This window comes from Lactuca saligna, chromosome 3 (genome assembly GCF_052625555.1).
Source record: "Lactuca saligna cultivar CGN05327 chromosome 3, ASM5262555v1, whole genome shotgun sequence".
Classification (NCBI taxonomy): Eukaryota; Viridiplantae; Streptophyta; class Magnoliopsida; order Asterales; family Asteraceae; genus Lactuca; species Lactuca saligna.
The window spans coordinates 89,410,639-89,431,581 of record NC_136419.1 but is presented as its reverse complement, the minus strand read 5'-3'; the positions used below and the strand labels follow the sequence as shown (position 1 = coordinate 89,431,581).

General features: G+C 30.8%; 3 protein-coding genes across 3 annotated transcripts; 1 reads left to right on the top strand and 2 right to left on the bottom strand.

Moving 5' to 3' along the window:
• Positions 1-7,061: 7,061 nt before the first annotated feature.
• LOC145035766 (uncharacterized) lies at positions 7,062-8,214 on the top strand. Its single transcript, XM_078984273.1, has 2 exons — positions 7,062-7,516; positions 7,605-8,214. Exons 1-2 carry the CDS (start codon positions 7,062-7,064, stop codon positions 8,212-8,214), a joined length of 1,065 nt encoding a protein of 354 aa, XP_078840399.1.
• Positions 8,215-14,546: 6,332 nt separating this feature from the next.
• Positions 14,547-16,146, bottom strand: LOC145036991 (uncharacterized). The gene is made up of 4 exons (XM_078985528.1): positions 15,754-16,146; positions 15,469-15,636; positions 15,111-15,390; positions 14,547-15,032 (listed from the first exon to the last, which is right to left on the bottom strand). The coding sequence occupies exons 1-4, from the start codon at positions 15,998-16,000 to the stop codon at positions 14,708-14,710; spliced, it is 1,020 nt and encodes a 339-aa protein (XP_078841654.1). The 5' UTR covers positions 16,001-16,146; the 3' UTR covers positions 14,547-14,707.
• A 2,733-nt stretch (positions 16,147-18,879) lies between these two features.
• Positions 18,880-20,188, bottom strand: LOC145035765 (uncharacterized). The gene is made up of 2 exons (XM_078984272.1): positions 19,736-20,188; positions 18,880-19,584 (listed from the first exon to the last, which is right to left on the bottom strand). Exons 1-2 carry the CDS (start codon positions 20,186-20,188, stop codon positions 18,880-18,882), a joined length of 1,158 nt encoding a protein of 385 aa, XP_078840398.1.
• Between the last annotated feature and the right edge of the window lie 755 nt (positions 20,189-20,943).

The following is a 20,943-nucleotide window of genomic DNA, read 5'->3' as shown; positions in this document are numbered from 1 at the left end:
GGAATGAAAACTGAATCTAATTTCATATTATATTTTTGGTTGGTTGAAAATAAAATTGAAATAATATAAAATGAAAAAATTACCCTTTTTTTTGCTTATTTTTACTTTGTTTTATAATTTATATGTAAAAATATATTAAATTATAAAATTTGTAAATGATGGTGATGACAGTGATGTTAACGGTGACAATAGTGGTGATGATGGCGGCAAAGGTGATGGTGAGTAGTGGTGGAGGTCATGACGATGGTGGTTGTCATGAGTAGTGACGGAGGTGGTGGGTGGTGTAGTGGTGGAGGTGGCAATGGTGGAAGTAACGGTGTTGGTGATGAAGGTGTTGGTGGTGGTGGCGGAGGTGATGACGGTGATGGTGACAGTGATGGTATAGGCGTGGTGGTGAGTGGTCGTGGAGGTGAAAGGTAGTGTGGTGGTATAGGTGGTGACGGTGGTGGTGGCGGTTATGGGTGGTGGTAGAGGTGGTGTGTAGTGGGTGATGACGGCGGTGATGTGTAGTGGTGGTGGTTGTGGCAGAGGTGGTCATAGCGGTGGTGGGTAGTCGATGGTGGTGGAGGGGATGATGTTAGTGGGTGGCAGGTGGTGGTAGCAAAGGTACCGGTGGTGGTGATGGTGGGTAGCGGTGGAGGTGGTGGTGATGGTGTGTAGCGGTGGTGGTGGATGGTGGGTGGTAGTGATGGTGGCACAAAAGGGCTTCATATATATTGTTACAAGTAAAATGGATAATATGGTTACATTTAACATTCTCACTTGAAAAGAATTTTAATTTCTTAAGTTTTTTAATAGAATTTGTTTTCTCTTGTTTGACGGAAAATTTGACTCATTTAGGAGTTCAATTCCTTTTAAAATCTTGAACCAAACAAAAAAAATGGTGAAATTAAATTCCAATTCCTTCTAATTCCATTGGATTCCAACACAAAACTATATATCAAAAAAAAATCATGTAACATTTTGTCAATTAAAATGCAGCAGTAAATGTGTTTGTTTGTATCATGAGGTGCATTTTTAGAACAATGTGGGCAAATAAGATATATATATATATATATATATATATATATATATATATATATATATATATATATATATATATATATATATATATATATATATATATATAATTCATTTGAAACCTTTTTAATTTTATTCTAAAATTAGTTTTAAAATTGCAAAATAAAAGGAAAAATCTGAAAAAAAAAAAATTTAATTATTATTTTCGTCATTTTCTTTACCTAAAAAATAAAAAAAAATAATAAAAATAAATAAATAAAATAACCATTTTTTTTTAAATACGTGAAATATTCTAATAAAATATTACACTATAAATATTCCAATATGATTTTTAGAATGTTAGAATATTCTAGTATTCTAGTAGATTTGTTAGATATGTAAAATATTCTAATATTCTACTAGAATAGATATTTTAAAAAATCGGTAGTTTTTTTATTATTATTATTTTTTTGATAAAATAAGTGACCAAAATAATATTTAAAAAAATTTCAAAAATTCAATTATTTTGCAGTTTAAAAATATTTTTTTATCTACAAAATAAGTGGTTAGGATTGAATCTCACTGTCTCACAAAATATAGTGGTCTCACATAAACCTTACCCTATATATATATATATATATATATATATATATATATATATATATATATATATATATATATATATATATATATGTGTGTGTGTGTGTGTGTAGGGGGGGGGGGGGGGGGCGTGCGTGTGTGTGTGTGTGCAATCATAAGAGGTCTGAATATTTCGTTTGATATTATATTACTTATGGTTATAACATAAAAATAATACTCCTTCCATCCCAAAATTATAGTCCATCTTTCCTTTTAGGTTTGTCCCAAAATAATGGTTCACTTCTAAAAATAAATAACATTTTTATCAAAATAGTCTGTCATTATTACTTAACCAACTAAGCATTTAATGGTACATTAAATACAAACTAATGACAAAACTATGTATAAAGTTAGTGGTAATTAATGCTTCCTTAATATATATGTTTTTTTTTTGTAGATAATAATTTTGGCATAGAGAAAATAATACACTAATTAAAGTATATTTTTCAATATGAAAATGGTCCACTTGGATAGAAGCCTTTTAAATTGGAGGTCCCAAGTTTAACCATGAACATAAACGAATTAACTAGATAAATTTAACATCTAACCATTAACGAGTCAGTAAAAAAAAATATTCACACTAATCTCTTTCATGTTTTATCTCCCTTAATAAATGAAAATGATTCTGCCACATGGCAACCTCTCATTTAATATGACAAATGACATTTTTATAGTTTTTCCAATTAAATTCTTTTTCACTTGGCAAATTATGGATTTTTTGTTTTTTTTTTCAAATTAAAAATTTTCATTTATTTGCTGCATTATACAAAATTAAAGGAAATAAAGGAAACGGCGATATCCTTCAGTTTTTTGTCAATAAATACATTTACTCCAAATACATCTCCCTAAATAGCATACACAATTGTCGGTAATCAACACTCATATTGACTCTAATTTGCAGAAAGTTATCAAATCAATTCAATCACAGCTATTCTTCATATCCTTTCCAAAATCAAATTTGAAAAATATATACAGCTTCAATCTTATTCATATGGCACCTTTTATTGAGAGATTGAAGATTTACAGCATCACCACGTTCATCATCAAACTCCATTATCAACAATATCTTCTACACCAGGTTAGCCTATGTAATTATCGATACAATTACTTTACAGAATCACCAAAATTATTTGATTCTTTTTTATTTGAACATTTGATGTTTTCCTCTTCTCCTTTCCATCATATGGTCGATTATTATATACAAATTTATATACTAACTGTTTACACATTTTTTACTGCATATAAGGTGTTCAATTAAATGCCTCAAAGAAATTTTTTTCCCTGTCACACACCCTCCTGCAACAATTGTGATTGTTATTTTTTGCACTTTTACTCCGAGTTAAAAAAACCATATGTTGTCGTTTAAGTGAAAACCGGCATTCTGTTAAATAACAATATTGCCTCTTTTGCCCTTCCATTGAAAGCAAAAGCAGAAATCATGGCATTCCATGTGACAATGTTCTTGAAAGGCATGTTTTCAAAAACTTGAAATGCATGGTCTACACTCCCACATTTAGCATACATGTCGATTAAAGCAGTGGCTACATATATGCCAATATTATATATTATATATTTTGCATTTATTTCACAAAAAATATACCTTCCTACTTGACATTTAGCATACATGTCGATTAAAGGAATGGTATGTTTTCACCTTCATTTTATTATCCACAACATAATTGCCTTTTGAACATAAAAGTGTATCAAATTTTTTTTCTTCTCTGTTTGGTTTTACATATATTGCTGGTATTTTCACATAAGGGTATTTTTAACATTTCACCATATATTTCCTTATATGTCCCTGATTTGTATTTCCTTAAATTATTTTTGTCATTTATTTATAATACTTTTCTGTTATATAACAACTAATCTTTGTTACTACGTTTTGTTTACAGTTTAATGGAAAACACCAATGTTACCATGATCAGTGACTTGGCACTTGCAAAAGATGACTACATGATTAAGGTTCGAATCATCCGTCTGTGGAAACAAATTCGTATGATTGGAATGATATTGATGGACGAAAGGGTATTTTGGGTTATTTTAGTTTATTATTTTTAAAATAATTTATTTATACATGTTAAGTTATAATTATTTTTATGTGTAGTATGCCTTATTATTATATTATTTCATCTATTAATAGGGCGCCAAAATTGAATGTAATGTCGATAGACCATTTGCATCCCTATAAGGAAAGACTTTGGAAGAATATGGTGATTACTACATTCAAAAACCCACAATAGGGTTAAATAATGATGCTATAAAGTGTGTTGATGGTCCACATAAACTCTATTTCCAGTATAGCACTAAGGTTATTAGATGCAAAGACTTTTGTGGGCCTCGGAATTCATTTGCTTTCATTGACTTCAAACAACTTCATTCTAATTCAATCCAACCCAATGTGTCATTTGGTTAGTATATTCTCTACAATCCCTTTGCTAATGGATTAACTTATCCAATTTTGATTTTTTACACCATAACAAACACATCCTTACATTTTTCGTTTTCTATAATATAGATATTATAGGAAATGTTTTCCAATGTTTTCCATTGGAACCTCCAAAAGACAAACAGAGCAGAAAATCACACTAAAAATGGAGAATTTAGAGTGAGTTTCATTCTTTATAAATATTTTTATTATTCTAATGATGGTTTGTTATTTAATTTTATTTCTTTTTACAGAGGACATGAAGTTTTTGTTACTCTATGGGGACGTTATGCTGAAGAAATTGTTGCATATGTTTCAAAGCAGCATGGTCATTTTGTAATGATTATTCAACTTGCTAAGTTCAAGAATATCCGACGTATGTATTTACCATGATACTAATTTGTAATATTTATATTCTTAAAATTTTTGTTTTATGAAACTATTAACATTCATACAAAAAATAAAGGGATAATGACTTGAAAGGGTAACGAACTTTTGATTTTTGTCACATTTAGTCACTAAACTTTTTTTCGTTATCTATTTGCCATTGAACTATTGAAACTGTTCACATTTTACCCTTATGACCGGCTGTTGCCGGTCATAAGGGTAAAATGTAAACAGTTTTAATAGTTCAATGGCAAATAGATAACGAAAAAAAGTTTAGTGACTAAATATGAACAAAATCGAAAGTTCGTTTCCCTCTAAAAAGTTCAATGACTAAATGTGAACAAGCTTCCTTTCGTGTTATGTTTTAGCAAATTATTTATTTTTGTTAAATTGTAGCAACATTTGTTGATGAAGAAATCTATGAAATAAAAAAATTAAAAAAAAAACCCTGAAAATATATTTAAAAAAAACCAAAAAAACAAAACCGAAATAAAAAACCAATGGTTTGACATTTTCCAAAATAAAAAATTAAAATTTCCAATCTGATTTTGGTTTTACAAAAAAATGAACCGTTCTCACTGATGTGAATTATGACCATTGGTTTGGCATGCGAAATTTGTGACATCCCATGAATATGTAGTTACAACATCGTCTGAACTCGTAATTCATAGTAAGGGGTTAGAGTATCATCGGATGAATATGTAGTTACAGTATCGCCTGACATCGTAATTCATCACCTACAAGTTATGAGCTTGCTGGTGTTTCCACTGGGTTGTCTAGAATAGTCTGTGGTCGCCATCTATACTCCGGTAGATGACTACATCGCTACATTGCTGGTTAAGGTTATGGTATCTCCTTTCATCCTACACTACATATTCACCATCATCTATTTACCTAATTATCATCACCTTTCTATCATCACCTATCTCTCATCATTTTATTTCATCACATTGTTGGTTAAGGTTATGCTTCCTAACTTCGAACCCCAATGTTTACTCTACTAAAGCTTCATATTCTCGTCTCTCTGGACCTAGAAGGGTCCAGATCTATCACACCAAAAAGCTCAAGATAGCTCTTCTTCTTACTCTACACACTCAAGTTCGCTAGGGTTCTCACTTATGGGAAAAGTAGTCGCAATTGAAGGTCATAAGTTCCTTTAAATATGGCTCGGGCCCAAAGATTTAGGGTTTCTGCCAACAGTGCGGACTCGTCGAATCACCTCACCGACTCGACAAGTCCATTCATTAATCCGAGTCATCAGTCGCTACCTTACTCGACGAGTTGAGGCGTCAACTCGTCGAGTCTCTCTTCTTAACTCATAGATTTCTTCATCAACAAATGTTACTACAATTAAACAAAAATAAATAATTTTGCTAAAACATAATACAATAGGAAGTTTGTTCACATTTAGTCATTGAACTTTTTAGAAGGAAACGAACTTTCGATTTTGTTCACATTTAGTCACTAAACTTTTTTTCGTTATCTATTTGCCACTAAATTATTGAAACTATTCACATTTTACCCTTATGACCGGTAACAGCCGGTCATAAGGGTAAAATGTGGACAGTTTCAATAGTTCAATGGCAAATAGATAACGAAAAAAAGTTTAGTGACTAAATGTGACAAAAGTCGAAAGTTCGTTACCCTTTCAAATCATTATCCCAAAAATAAAATACCCATTTCAGAGCGTTCATATGTCAACAACACGTACTTGGCGACAAAGCTTTTTATTGAGGACGACATTGAGGAGATAAGTGCTTTCAAAAAAAGGTTTCATGATTTTTCTAAACGATTTCTCATTTCAATACAATATTTTATTAATTCATATTTATGATATATAATAATTATTAATTGCTACAATAACAGTTTACAAGCAAGAAAAGACTCTTCGTGTTCTTCGGTCTCACGTGCATCAGGATCATCGATCATGTATTCACTACATGATGATTTTCTTCAAAAGAACGCCTTTTATAAAATATCCGCTATTCACGAATTGAATGAGGTACATAATTTATCCCCTATTAATATAATTAATCCAATACTTGGCAGTACTTATCTGATGGAATTCTTTACAATCAACGAATTTATCGGATCTATGAACAGTATTGGATTAATTATATTTATCGGGTCTATGAACAGTATGGAATTCTCTACAATCAACGCCTTTTGTCTAGACCATATTATGTCTGGGAAAATACTTGGCAGTACTTATCTGATGGAATTCTCTACAATCAACGAATAAGATTAAAGACTCCAGGTATTATTATTTTTTCCATTATTTACATTAGACACATTATTTATATATATTTTTCACATGAATAATTATACAAGTATTTTTAAATTAACTTTACTATTGTACAGGTTTATCACTTAATGACGATCAGATTAAAAACTTGACGCTATATGAGATTGAAAAAATTCTACTCCAAAATAGTTCAAGCCTAAGAGATTTTGTTGGGATGCCTTACCCTGATCATGATTTGGTATCTTCTACAAACAATCGTTTAATTACTGAGGAGTTAGATTTTGATATAACGATTCTACAAAAAGAATCTCATCAGCTACTTGAATCATTAAAGTTGAACAACGCTCAATTTTTGATGAAATCATGACAGTTGTTAAAGAGAATAAAGGAGGAGTGTTTTTTGTTTATGGCTATGGAGGTACTGGTAAAACTTTCCTTTGGAAGACTTTATCTGCATCTTTAAGGTCTAAAGGTGATATCGTCCTAAATGTTGCTTCAAGTGGTATTGCTTCGTTGTTACTAACCGGAGGTAGAACAACACACTCATGCTTTATAATTCCTCTAAATCTTACAGAGGATTCTTTTTTTTCTTTTGGGAAAGACAGTGATGTAGCCGAATTGTTAAAAAAAACATCATTGATTATATGGGACGAGGCACCTATGATTCATAAGCATGCATTTGAAGCCTTGGATCGTTCTATGAAAGATATATTCACTTGTGATCTTCGTACCAACTCAAAGTTGCCATTCGAAGGAAAAACAATTGTTTTTGGAGGAGATTTTAGACAAATTCTACCTGTTATTCGTAACGGAAGCAGGCAAGAAATTGTTAATGCTTCTTTATGTTCCTCTCACATTTGGTCAAATTGCAAAGTGTTAACATTGACAAAAAAACATGAGGTTAAGTGTTCTCGCATCCAATATTCAAGAAACGACAAATTTTGCAAATTGGATTTTGGATATAGGAGAAGGAAAGGTTGGTGGTTTAAATGATGGAGAGACAATTATTGATATTCCTGATGATCTTCTTATTGTTGATTCTACTGATCCTATTGGTTCATTAATTGAATTTGTCTATCCTTCAATCGTTGAAAATGCCAAGAATCCGATTTATTTTCAAGAAAGAGCAATCCTTGCACCGAAGAATGAAGTTGTTCAAGATATTAACGAGCGTTTGTTAAAATTATTTCCGGGAGCCCAACAGGAGTATTTAAGTTCAGATAGTCTTTCACATGCAGATTTTGTTCATGATAACATTGATGAAACTTTATACTCCCCTGATGTTCTAAATGGTCTTAAACCTTCAGGTATGCCAATTCATAAGTTGGTATTAAAAGTCGGTGTTCCAGTTATGTTACTAAGAAATATTGATCAAAAATCTGGATTGTGCAATGGAACAAGGCTACGGGTTCTTGCGTTGGGCAAACGTGTTATAGAAGCTGAGATAATATCTGGAAGTAATATCGGAAACCGTACGTTTATTCCAAGAATGTCTTTGACGCCTTCGGACAAATAGATTCCTTTCATATTTCAAAGACGACAATTCCCGTTGGCTGTATGTTTTTCGATGACAATAAATAAAAGTCAAGGACAATCACTATTGAAGGTGGGGTTGTTTTTGAGACAACCAGTATTTACTCATGGGCAATTGTATGTTGCATTGTCGAGAGTGAAGAGTAAAAATGGATTAAAAATATTAATTTTAGATAAAGATGGTAAACTAACCAATAAGACATCTAATGTTGTATTCAAAGAAGTCTTTAGAAATTTATAATTTATAAAAATAAGTCTCAATATTTCAATGTTTGTTTTTATTATTATACATTATCTTATCTACTTATTCATCATTTTGTTTTTATATATTTAGCAATTTTTATTTAATTAATGTTTAATGTTTATAACATTATTGTCATTATCATTTTATAAATATGTACGTTCTTATTTTATTTATTTATATTTCGAAATACTTAATTTATTCTTTATATACTTTTGTCTTTATGTTAAATTAATACTAAAAAACATGTAATGTTTAATAAAATATATTAATTTAAAAAAAATAAAAAAAATAAAAAAAAATCCGTATATTACACGGGTCTCACACCTAGTTAATAATAAAAGTGATCTTGGTAAATACATTATTAACATCAATAGAATTTAGATACAAATATAAAATATAGTTACATGTTCCCAACATTGAAGGTCTATATCCCAACTCAAATTTTGAAATTGCATTTGGGCTTTGGATCAAATTAAATATGCGACAACGAAAATAATATTAGTATTACAAATTCACGTTTCTGTGTTGTGTTTGCGGCAATAGTCAAGAGTCAAGAGAGGATAAGAATCACATAAACCATCACACTTGTAATTTCACCTTCAACTTTTCAAGATCGATTGACAATTATAATTAAAGTAATTCTAATGATGAACATTTTGTAATTGAACAAATAATACAAATAATTATTCATAATAAATTTAAATCTGATTGATGTAAAATGTAGATTTATGATTTTATGTTATAGTTACCAAAAATGTTTATCTGTAAATATGTGAAACTTTTTAATAATATATAGAGGGAGTTTGGATTACTTTTTAGTTTCAAAAGATTTTTTTTTTTTTTTTTTTTTTTTTTTTTTTTTTTTTTTTTGTAAAAGGACTTTTGGTAAAAAAAAAGTTTTTAAAATTATGTTTAGATTAGTTTTTGAAGGGTAAAAAGAACATTTAATGTTGTTGAGTGAGAATAGTGTTGGATAACTAGTAAGTTTAAGGGTATTAATGTAATTTACTTTCTATTTTGTTTCAAAAGTTACAAAAAAAAATCATGTATCCATGACTTTTGAAAGCGGAGGATTTTGTTCATTGCCAAAAATTGGGATTGGCTAAAGAGACTATATATGGCTAAATAGACAATCCATAGTATTTATATAATGATTATCTACTTTTGATTTTTTTTAAAAATGATTAGTATTTTTTATTTCTAAATAACTATTTTTATTAACTTTTATTTTAAATAATATTTTATAACAAAATATTAACTAACATATTTTTTTTCAACTTATGTACGTATGCTTTACTTTTCGTTTTTTGATACTAAAACAATAATAAACACTAATAACTATTTTTATTAACTTTTATTTTAAATAATATTTTATAATAAAATATTAACTAACATATATTTTTTTAACTTATATACGTATGTTTTACTTTTTGTTTTTTTATACTAAAACAATAATAAATACTATTAATAAATATATTTGTAAAGTTTGTTCTAATTAATTAATTTACGTATATACATTGGTGTTTAATATTTTTATTAAATTTATAATATAATTATTATATAACTATATAATTATTGTTTGTTATTTCCAAATAATCATTTTTATTAACCTTCTATTTTAAATGATATTATCTAATAATTAAAAATTAATAAATACATAAACACAAAAATGTGAGACAAACTTTAATCATTCAATAATCAACTAATTTAATAATTCTTCAAATAGAAGACATAAATAATATTCTTTAACAATCCGCTATAGTTATAAAATCACGATTACAATGTTTCAATTGTCTATAAATTTGCAGACGTGACATAAACATCGTTTCTCATTCTGCTGCACACGGGGCTCTGTGACGGACCCATAAAGTCGAAATGGTAGGCATCGGACAATCTTCTTTTAATTGTACCATACCATAATGAGGACCACGTATAAGTCAAATTGTAATAATCCGATGGTCCAAAAATTCTTCCGGGCCTTTCCAAAGAGGAAAGAAAGTTAATGAACCACGATTGGTTAAGAAAGTAAGGACCACACCAAACTTGTTAGCAATCAGAATACCTGTTTCAGGCATAAGCATCTAATGTTCCGTTGGTGCACTCGGTCCAAAAAAAATACAATGACTTCCACAATTCATGGATTCCACCTGTGAAAACCGTAGCATATACATCGAATGCACTCTGTAACTCGTGTACTAGTTGTTTTCGAACGTAGAGCCATTGATCTTCGCCATAACCAAGACAAACAGATATTACCCAAAATTCGCAATGTCTGTCACCCTCAACATTTTGTATATGTGAGACATATAGATGAAACACGAGTGGAATGTCATCCATTAATGGATGAATGTAGCATGACTCAGACTCTTGGTTCAAATCCATAAATACATTTAAGTCTGGAATTGCTTCGTTCAAGTCTGAAATTGCTTCATCAAATTCTGGAATTGCTTCATTCATGTCTGGAATTGCGGTTACATATGAACTATGTCTTGCCGGTTCCTTGTTCATCCATGTTGAATTCAATCCAACATATTTTGATGTGGTTAAATAGCTACATCTTCTAGGAGCTTGATTTGTAGAATCAACTCGTTTTTGTTGTTGTTTCTTCAAGTTTGGTCGTCCACGAGTACTTTTTTGAATTGCGGGTTCCTTAATGCGTGTTTTACTTAGTAGGAAAATATCTCTTAACTTTCTTATCATACTTTTTTCCTGCTTTTGACTGTTGATAGAAGTTTTCTTTAATAATTTCTAAATCATCCTCACAACGAATATCTTCATTAGCTACATAAATTGACTCTGATAAATCAAGCTTTCTCCAAATTATATCTATCGATTCTAATGGAATATACTCACCTCTATTGAAATACCATTAATATATAAAAATTCAATATATTAATTAAAATTTAAAAAAAAAAAAAATACTTGTTGAATATACTCACCCGAGTTCAAGTAAACTAATAACATGCAAGCACATGGTAAGCCACAACTATGTTGTACTTTACAACCACAGTTTGATAAGTCAATTTGATTTTCACTCAACCGATAAAGTTCACCAACTAGTTTATCGAGAGCTTCATGTGACACTGAACCCCACAATAATCTAAAACATGGCAAGTCGTGTTCCCTTTTACGAACAATTCTATTCTTTTCAAGACTATCATGTATCGATGGAAGTTGAGACCTCACAAATTGATCAAGACAACCGATAAATTTACTAAGAGAAGAATTTGTGCCATCTAAGTACTTTAGATTTGAATGTGCTCTCAACTCTATTTGTAGTTCGTTGTCCAAAGTTGAGATGTTAATCAATCCAGACCGAGACAAACATCTATGTTGGAGAGTCAACAAGTACAGTCCACATTATACGAAAGGCTTTCCACTCATCGTGTATCTTCAATCTTCTCCTCCAACGCTTTCTAATATTTTCAGTAATGTGCCATCTACAAAGTAATCGAGTGGCACTAGGGAAAACTTGTTGACATGCGTTCATCAGTGCCAATTCCCTGTCTATGGCTATAACGCGTGGGTGCATGCACTTGTCTAGTGTGGACTTTAGACATGTTAACACCCAATTATAGTTCTCCTCCTTTTCATTAACGATAAATGCAAAAGCTATGCTAAATATCTTGTTGGTTGAAGTTGTGCCAACAATCTGAAAAAAGGCATACCATATTTATTGGTCTTGTATGTTGCATCTATAATCAAAACGTGTGGAAATGCCTTCCATATACTCAACGACCGTGGATGAATGAAGAAAATATTTTCCAGTTCATTTGAAATACTGTTTACCGAGAAATCCGTAACAAAATGTTTCTCGTTCCAAATTTCCATTAGAACCTACATTTAAATACTGTTAATTAATAAAAAAAATTAATATATAAATTAAATTTAAAATACTACTTGTTGGATATACTAACCTGCATTGGAGTTTTTCCGTAATTCCGGGACGAGCGAAGCTTGAGACGCTCATTGTATATGGTTTTTAGTGTAGAAACATTATTCTCGTCACGCTCCTTTATTATTGAGAGTATGTCGTGTGGTGTAACATTCATATTTGTCAAGTTAGCCACCAATTGTTTCTCGTGTTCTTTCAACCGCCTAGCAAAAACATATCCCTCCATATATTGTGCAGGTGAATGATTATGTTGATCACCTATCACCCTAAGGGTCCAACCGTCATATTGTTTGATGTACGAACCTACCAATTGAAAGTTACAATTGATTTTTTTGGTTCCAGAATTTTTTTATTGTTGCTTTACTTTCGTATTCACGACCACGATCACAAATAAGTGTGATATAAGACACTACGCTATTTTTTTGCCTTTGATCTTCTCATCACGATGTCATAACCAAGAGAGAATGCAATGTTTCGCACTCATTCCATCAACTCATCACGAGACGTAAACACCTATTCAAAAAAATTGTTAACAAATTGTAACGCAATGACAAAAAATGTTATTATGATAAATATTATACCCTATTGGTAGAAAACGGCAATGTCAACGTAGTGTTCATGCCTTCATTTAAATTATTTCCATTGGGGTTCAACATTATTTATTAAACACTACAAAAAAAAGATTATAACAACTAAAATTATGTATAAAAAGTAATTTAAAAATATATATATTTTATAAAGTTTTAGTATAGAAAACATGTTACTGCTACTTTACTCCAACCCATTTTGTTAATATATATATATATATATATATATATATATATATATATATATATATATATATATATATATATATATATTAGTCCATGTTAGCCCAATTTGTAAACTCAAACCAATCTTCATATACAACTGAAAAAAACCTAATCCTTTCATTATCCAATCAAGTCTCCATCGCCTCCAAAAATCAATAGTCTTTTTTCTCCCAACTATCACTCTCTTCGCTGGAAATCTCCACTCCTTCACTCCCATCGTCGCCACTCTCATCGTCGGATTCAACCTCTGACTCAATGGACCTCTGCTGCTCATCGCACCTATGATCCCGTCGACCACAACCGTCGTCTCTCTCCCTCGGTGATTATAGCCTTGACGATGCCCAAAGACAGGAAACAAAATGACGAGGAATCTGGTATTCGACCTTGGTGGAACAATATTTTAATAATGGACAATGGTTTTTTTGAGGTTATTTCAAAAAATCGATATGGTAGGAGTTATATGTTAGCTGCAAAATGGTGATGTAAAACTTAGATTAGAGATTTTACCTAAAAGTTGGTTTGATTAGTATTAATCTGAATTAAGATTTTATATAAAAGAATAGAAGTCTTTAATCCATTCTAGTTAGTGGTTGTATCAAGTTTCAATGTAAATACTCTTAATGTTGTTAAAAATTGATTACAGTTTTAGTTAGCAAAAAGCTAACACCTATAAAAAAAAGTATAAAATACACAAATTTCAAAGTTTTACCTTTGAATTAGGGTAATTAGGGTTTCCAAAAGAGTGTCTTTTTATTAACATTTTTATTAACAGCACCCCCAAAATTACTTCAAAAAATCTTTTATAACTTTCCAAATAACTTCTAGATTTTCTTTTTATTTTTCCTAAAAGTAAAAAGTTTAAAAGTTGTTTAAAAAGCAATTCAAACGCCCTCGTAGTGTTAACATATTAATATTGATTTTTTATATAAAAAATATGTCTTCAACATAACATTTGAATCAAAATGTTCTAAAAAAGAAAAAACAAATTAAGGAAAACATAACTATTTTCAGCAGTCTAAGAGGAGCTAGCATTGGATTTATTATATCAAACAATTTCTATAATTTGACTGTAATGATGAATTACTTCAGGTGGAGCAAAATGTAGTCGAAGATAATACTTTAAACTATTTTGTTTCCCTTACAAGTTGTTAATAATAAAACACAACTTTATGTTTCCCTCACAAGTTGTTTAATAACAAAACACAACTAAGTAATCTAGCACGTGAGGGGATAAACTATTTTGTTTCCCTTACAAGTTATGGATGTAGTACATGCATATCCATTACATATTCTTTTTGAAAATTGCTTATAGTAGCTTCAATTTATTTCTGATAAGTGAAAACATGCATATAATGCTCATGGACTTACTTGATACACCCATTAATCAATTTCCTAGTGGTTAAAAATGTACACAATAAAGATCATAAAACATGTGACTAAAAACGAAAATCCAATTCTGTTGATGAAACAACACATAAAAGACGTGACTAAAAATTAAAAAGGCATCAGACTTGTCACTTGATCACTATTTACTTGACGATTGAAAAGAAGCTGACGTCACTGCATGTGTCAAAAACAGCATTTCATCGCCGCCGCCGTCCTCCTGGTTACCTCTCGGACTGCTACCGGAGCTGCTATTTGAACGTGAAAAGACTCCGGTGGGTGAATACGAACACCATGAATGACGATTACTGTTTCCCCCATTAGATGTTTTCAAAGCTTCCCCTAATGGACCACCCATTGAACTCTTCCATGAATCTGGAATCGAATTTGAAGACGATGAGAAATCCGAAGAAGAATCCATGGACATCGTCAGTTGGGTGTTCCAATGCGGTTTATGTTCTTCCGGCCTACACCACCATCGGAATTTTGTAAAAGTTAAACAAGAAATTAAGCATTTGTTCATCCAAATGATTTCTTTATTTCACCTGTTCGTGGAAGCATTCTGGGGTTGTAATTGCAAGTTCTTGAACTGGTTGTTGATTCCACCGTCACCGCCACCGCCACCGCCAGTCGCCGGAGCACCATTGTTGCCTTCCACAAGCTTTCTTGAACGATGGCGACCTCTATTGATATGTTTTTCACAGTATTTCTGATCAGGTACAGCTTCTTTCGAGCACCGCCATTTCTTCCCGTCGGTTCTCCGGCACCTCCCTGGTTCTGGATCATTATTCGCCGGAAAACCTAACCGGAAACCTCCCCATCCATCTTCCATTCCAAAAAAAAAACAAACTTTAACTACGAATGAGCTAATAAATACAAGAATATATATAAGAAGCTCCTTACATAAACTAGGTGCATTTGAGGTTGAAGACGACCCGGAAAACACAAACGGGTCGAGTGATTTCTTGATGTGATTGATCAAAAGCGAAGGAACAGGGACATTGGCGACAAGATATTTGTAGATCAAAGCTTGGTGTTCGAGCTCCATCCATTGAGAAGGTGTAAAGGGTCCTTTCGAAAAGATTACACAAACAAAACCCTCAAATGAATTTGCATAAAAAGGCATACTTTTTCAAGTTTCAATGGAAGATTATATTTGGGTGTTAAGTTCGATGTAAAGATTAATACCTCCATTTTCAATGTAAGCAGGTGGTATCTGATAGGAAGACAACAGCGACATCTGGTTTTCATTCTTGAAAGAAGGTCTCATGGACATTGACATTGTCGTGTTGTATGGGTCGGGTCGGGAACTTTTGATGGGTCGTTGATCAAGATGTGGGTCTGGGTCAGATCTTTTCTGATTCAAGAACCAAGATTCGTGAATCTTCTGGTTGTTATTTGGGTTTTCACTAAAATTTGAGATGCTGAAATCCATGGCATTCAAATACACATCAAATTTGTAGAAGTTTCATGGAGGAAGAAGAAAATTAAAGAGAGATAAGGGGAGAGAAATGTTGGAATGAGGAGTATATGGAAGACATTCAGACCATTTTGAAGTGGAACACTCGTCTTCTATTGAGGGTGTTTGTGCCGCTTTTATATATTTTTGGCATTATTTGAGTTGAATTTGTTTTTGAGCATCTTTCATCATAGTAAGCTGACAAAAATTACATATATGGTCCTTTTGGTTGACAAAATAAACCAATTTTAACTTTTATGACGAACGGTTTGCATAGATGGTCGTCGTGGTTTCAAAATGTTGCAAAAATGATCCTTTTAACTAACGGTGTTAACCTCTTTCTGAAATGACACATATGTTCTTCCTGTCATAGGGACTGTTTATATAAGTTGTCTATGCTAGAGGGAACATTTATATGATTTTATCTATTGTTTATTATCTTCTTATTTTATTTTATTTATATTTTTTTGATGTTTTTTTCAAATATAATGTTTAATTTTTTTTTTATTTTTTTCGCTTATATTTATTGATATTTTTGTTCAAATGAATTTCTTAAATTTTTTGACGTTTTATTCAAGTACATTTATTAATGTTTTGTTTTATGTTTTATTCAAATATTTTTTTTGATGTTTTGTTCGAATATATTTTTAAAGTTTTTTTTTTTTTTTTTTTTTTTTTTTTTACTTTTTGTTTTTTATAGGGAAATTGAGTAATCTAACCATTTTTTTAAATAACCACTTAGTCAACAATGTATACATTTAGGGCCATATTATTAAAAATGTGAAATCCGTCTCGGTATTGTGGTTCCCCAGTCTAAGACATCAATTTTGTATTATGTTTTGGATTTTTCTGTTCCGGGCTACTTCAACTTTAAAAAATGTATTATATTGGTGAAGAGCTCCAACATTTATGAATATGTATCAATTGTTTGTATGATTATATTTATTATATTTTCAAAATAAAGTTGAATTGTTTTTTGTATAATTATATGTGATTATTTGGAAATAATTCATGCTTCGATTTCGGTGGTTAATAGTGATTAATTTGGAATTAATCACATAAAATTATAAAAAATCAAAGCAAAACGAATTATTTCCAATTCGTACTATTGTAAAAAATAATTCCAATTAATTAAGGTTAGCCTCCGCAACCGAATAAAAACGAATTATTTCCGATTAATCACATATAATCATAAAAAAAAACATATCAATTTTATTTTGAACATATAATCATACAAACAATTGACACGTACCCTCATATGTTAGAGCTTTTCCTCGGTATAAGATATTTTTCGAACGTAGAGTAGCCAAAAACAAAGAAATCCAAATATGATACGAAATAGAGGTTTTTGACAGGGGGACCACAATATGGGATCAGATCTAACCCCTTTAATAACATCACCTGAAAAGTATGCATTTCGGACTAAGTGATTATTTTTCAGAAAAAAATAAATGTGTTATTTAAAATAGATTACAATATAAAAATTGTTAGATTACTCAATTTCTCTATAAAAAAAACGTAAAAAAATATTAAAAATATTAAAAATATATTCGAACAAAAATCAAAATTTTTATTAAAAAACATAAAAGCAAAGGAAAACATTAATACATGTATTCAAATAGAGTGTTAAAAAATTTAAGAAATTTATTTGAACAAAAAGGTCAAAAAAAACTATAAGTGAAAAAAAATATAAAAAAAATTAAACATTATATCAAAAAAACGTAAAAAAAAACTAATTCATAAAAAATATAAATAAATAAATATAAAGATAATAAATAATAGACAAAATTACATAAATGATTCATGTGGTTTGAACAAATTACATAAATGACCCCTATGAAAGGAAGGATAAATATATCATTTCATATATGACATAACTATAAAATTTAACACTATTAATCAAAAGAATCATCTTTGCAATATTTTAAAACTACAAGGTCTATTCATCCAAACAATTCATCATAAGGACTAAAGTTGGCCTATACTCAACCACAATGACCATGTAATTTTGTCTAATAAGTTTTTTATTTTTGGAATAAGTTTCTACAAACTTTTTTGTTTTTAGGACGAAAGAAAATTTTCTTAGTTTCTTTTTATGATTTGAATACCAATATTGAATAACATACAAGTTTATACATAATCTATTAGATTAAATATACAAAATAAAAATTAATACAATTTAGAAAAGTTTTATCTTTTAAAGTGATTTTGAAAACTTTTAAAATAAAACAACTAAAAAAATATTATAAAACAAAACGCTATCGCATAATATTTTATATTATCTTTTCTATTTTTATAACCATATATTGTGAAACTTGTCTCACGTTTTATGTTTTCGAAATACGAAGCGTATTTAAAAATGATAAATTATAAAAGATGATTTAAAATAGATAAATGATAAATTAATTAATTAAAAAAAACTTTGGAAATGCTAAACATTGAGAAAGTTAAGAAAAAAGTTTTTTTTTTATCAAATTAAAGTTAATAAAAATTTGATGAGACAAATGTAATTACTAATTATAAGGCTGGAGGGAGTAGTGCTACCGAAACCACACTCCCTCCTCCGCCACATACGTGTCATGTCAGTTTTTACCACTCAAGTGTGGTTTCTTGCCACACTTTTCATTTCTTTTACTTTTTTGTTTTTTTTAAGTATTTTAATTTAATAAAACTTTTTTTTTAACTATTTTAATTTAATATAACTTCTATTTTAATAAAAAAAACATAATTCTTCATTACTTGAAAATTAAAAAAAAAACAGTACATTGCGTTACAAAAAAACACACACACACACACACACGACATTTAAATAATCCTAGAAACTTAAAAAACATAAATAAAATAACTAAAGCAAACTACATAAAGTCGTTATCCGAGAACTCGTCTTCGGGATCATCCGGTGGATCCAAATTAAGGTTAATGTTTTGAACCCCGTAAATGTATTTCACCAAGTCATTACAAAGATTGTGAAATGTTTCAGTGCAACGTATTTCTACTCTCCTGTTTATATACTCTTCGCCACCAATTTCTATTGGTTGTGTCTCTGGTATGATTTCTTTATCGTCAAACGCACATATCGCTCTTCCTTCGTCTTCAATAATCATGTTATCCAATATAATACATGTATACATGATTTCTTGAAGTTTTTCCTCGCCCAAATAAGCTGCTAGTTTTTTCAATATGAACCACCGTTTCTTCAGAGCTTCAAAAGCACACCCAACATCCTTCCTAGCTCTTTCTTGAGCTCTCTTGAATTTCTTTCGTCTAGAACCATGTGTAGCTGAAAACGATTTAACAAACACAACATACTCAGGATAGATTCCATCGACCAGATAATAACCATACTTATATGGCGTTCCACGCACTTGAAAAGAAGAATCTGGTGCGGATCCATCGTATATGTTGTTAAATATTGGTGAACGGTTAAGAACGTTGATGTCGTTAATCGAACCAGAAGAACCAAAAAAAAGCATGCCAAATCCACATATCTTGTGATGCAACTGCTTCAAGTATGACCGTTGGGTGACCATGATCACCTCGGGTAAATTGCCCATGATATGCTGTAGGGCAATTTTCCCATACCCAATAGAGACAATCTAAGCTTCCTAGCATTCCAGGAAACCCATGCACACTAGCATGATGAGTTTGCAATTGCAGGATGTCATTACGTGTAGGCTTACGTAAATATTTTGGACCATAAAACTGAATCACAGTTTTGCAGAAAAAATGGAGACTGTCTCGTGCTATCCTAGAAGACATCCTAAAACTTTCGTCTAACGCATCAGGCGGAATGTCATATGCTAACTGACGAAGTGCGGCCGTGCATTTTTGTAAGGGAGTGAAACCGAGTGTACCTCTAGCATCGTAGCTTTGTTGGAAAAAACTGCACTCCTTCGTTACATCTTCAACTATACGTTCGAATAAACCTTTGAGCATTCTGAAGCGCCTACGAAAATAATACCCTTGGTAAGTGGCATTCTCTGCAAAATAGTCTTGCACCAAACGTTGGTTGGCTTCTTCACGATTTTTGTAAATATATCTTTGTGTTCTCTGTTGAGAACTTGCAGCTGCGTTGTTACATACAACGTTGTATGTTTGTTCCGCCATTTGAACACACGCAATAGCGATATCAAAAATAGTTTGAAATTCTTCAGAAGATGACATTTTTAGGAGAGTGGTGATTTATTTTTATTTTTTATTTATTTATTTATTTATTTATTTTTTAGAGAGAGGAGATTGTGTTGTGAAAAAAAAAATTAAGTTGATATGTGTATATATAGGAAAGAAAAAGCAAAAGAAAAAAAAAGAAGAAGAAGAAAATTACAAGAATCTTGTGTTCAACGGTCAAAAAGGTGACCAACCAATCAGAATTCACGGTCTTCAAGGGCCACACCGTGGTCTTGGCCGCAGGAAACCGCGTCCTGGGGGCGGTGTTCCATGATTAGGTGGCATTGAACCGCGGTCTGGACCGCACCACACTGTGTAGCCTAAATGAGCATTAGAACTGGGTATCTGATTTCAGAACCGAAATCATTGGTATTGGAATCGGGACCATTTAAGGCGGTTCTGATTACAGTACCGTCTTAAGTAGTTTCGGTTTCGGTTATCATTTTTTTAAAACCACTACTTGTCGAAACCTATTATATATATATATATATATATATATATATATATATATATATATATATATATATATATATATATATATATAGTGGAGGGTTTATGTGAAAATGCAAATAATTTGCAAAAAAACGAAAACAAGAAAAACTTATGATATTGTGTCACACCCCCAAACCAAGGATGGCGGAAATGTCCAGGGGTAGAGGACTTCATGTACAGTATCACAACAACAAATATAATAGTGCTCAAAGTAAATACAACCAACATAAATATAATTGAAAAAGTTACACCAAAGTATA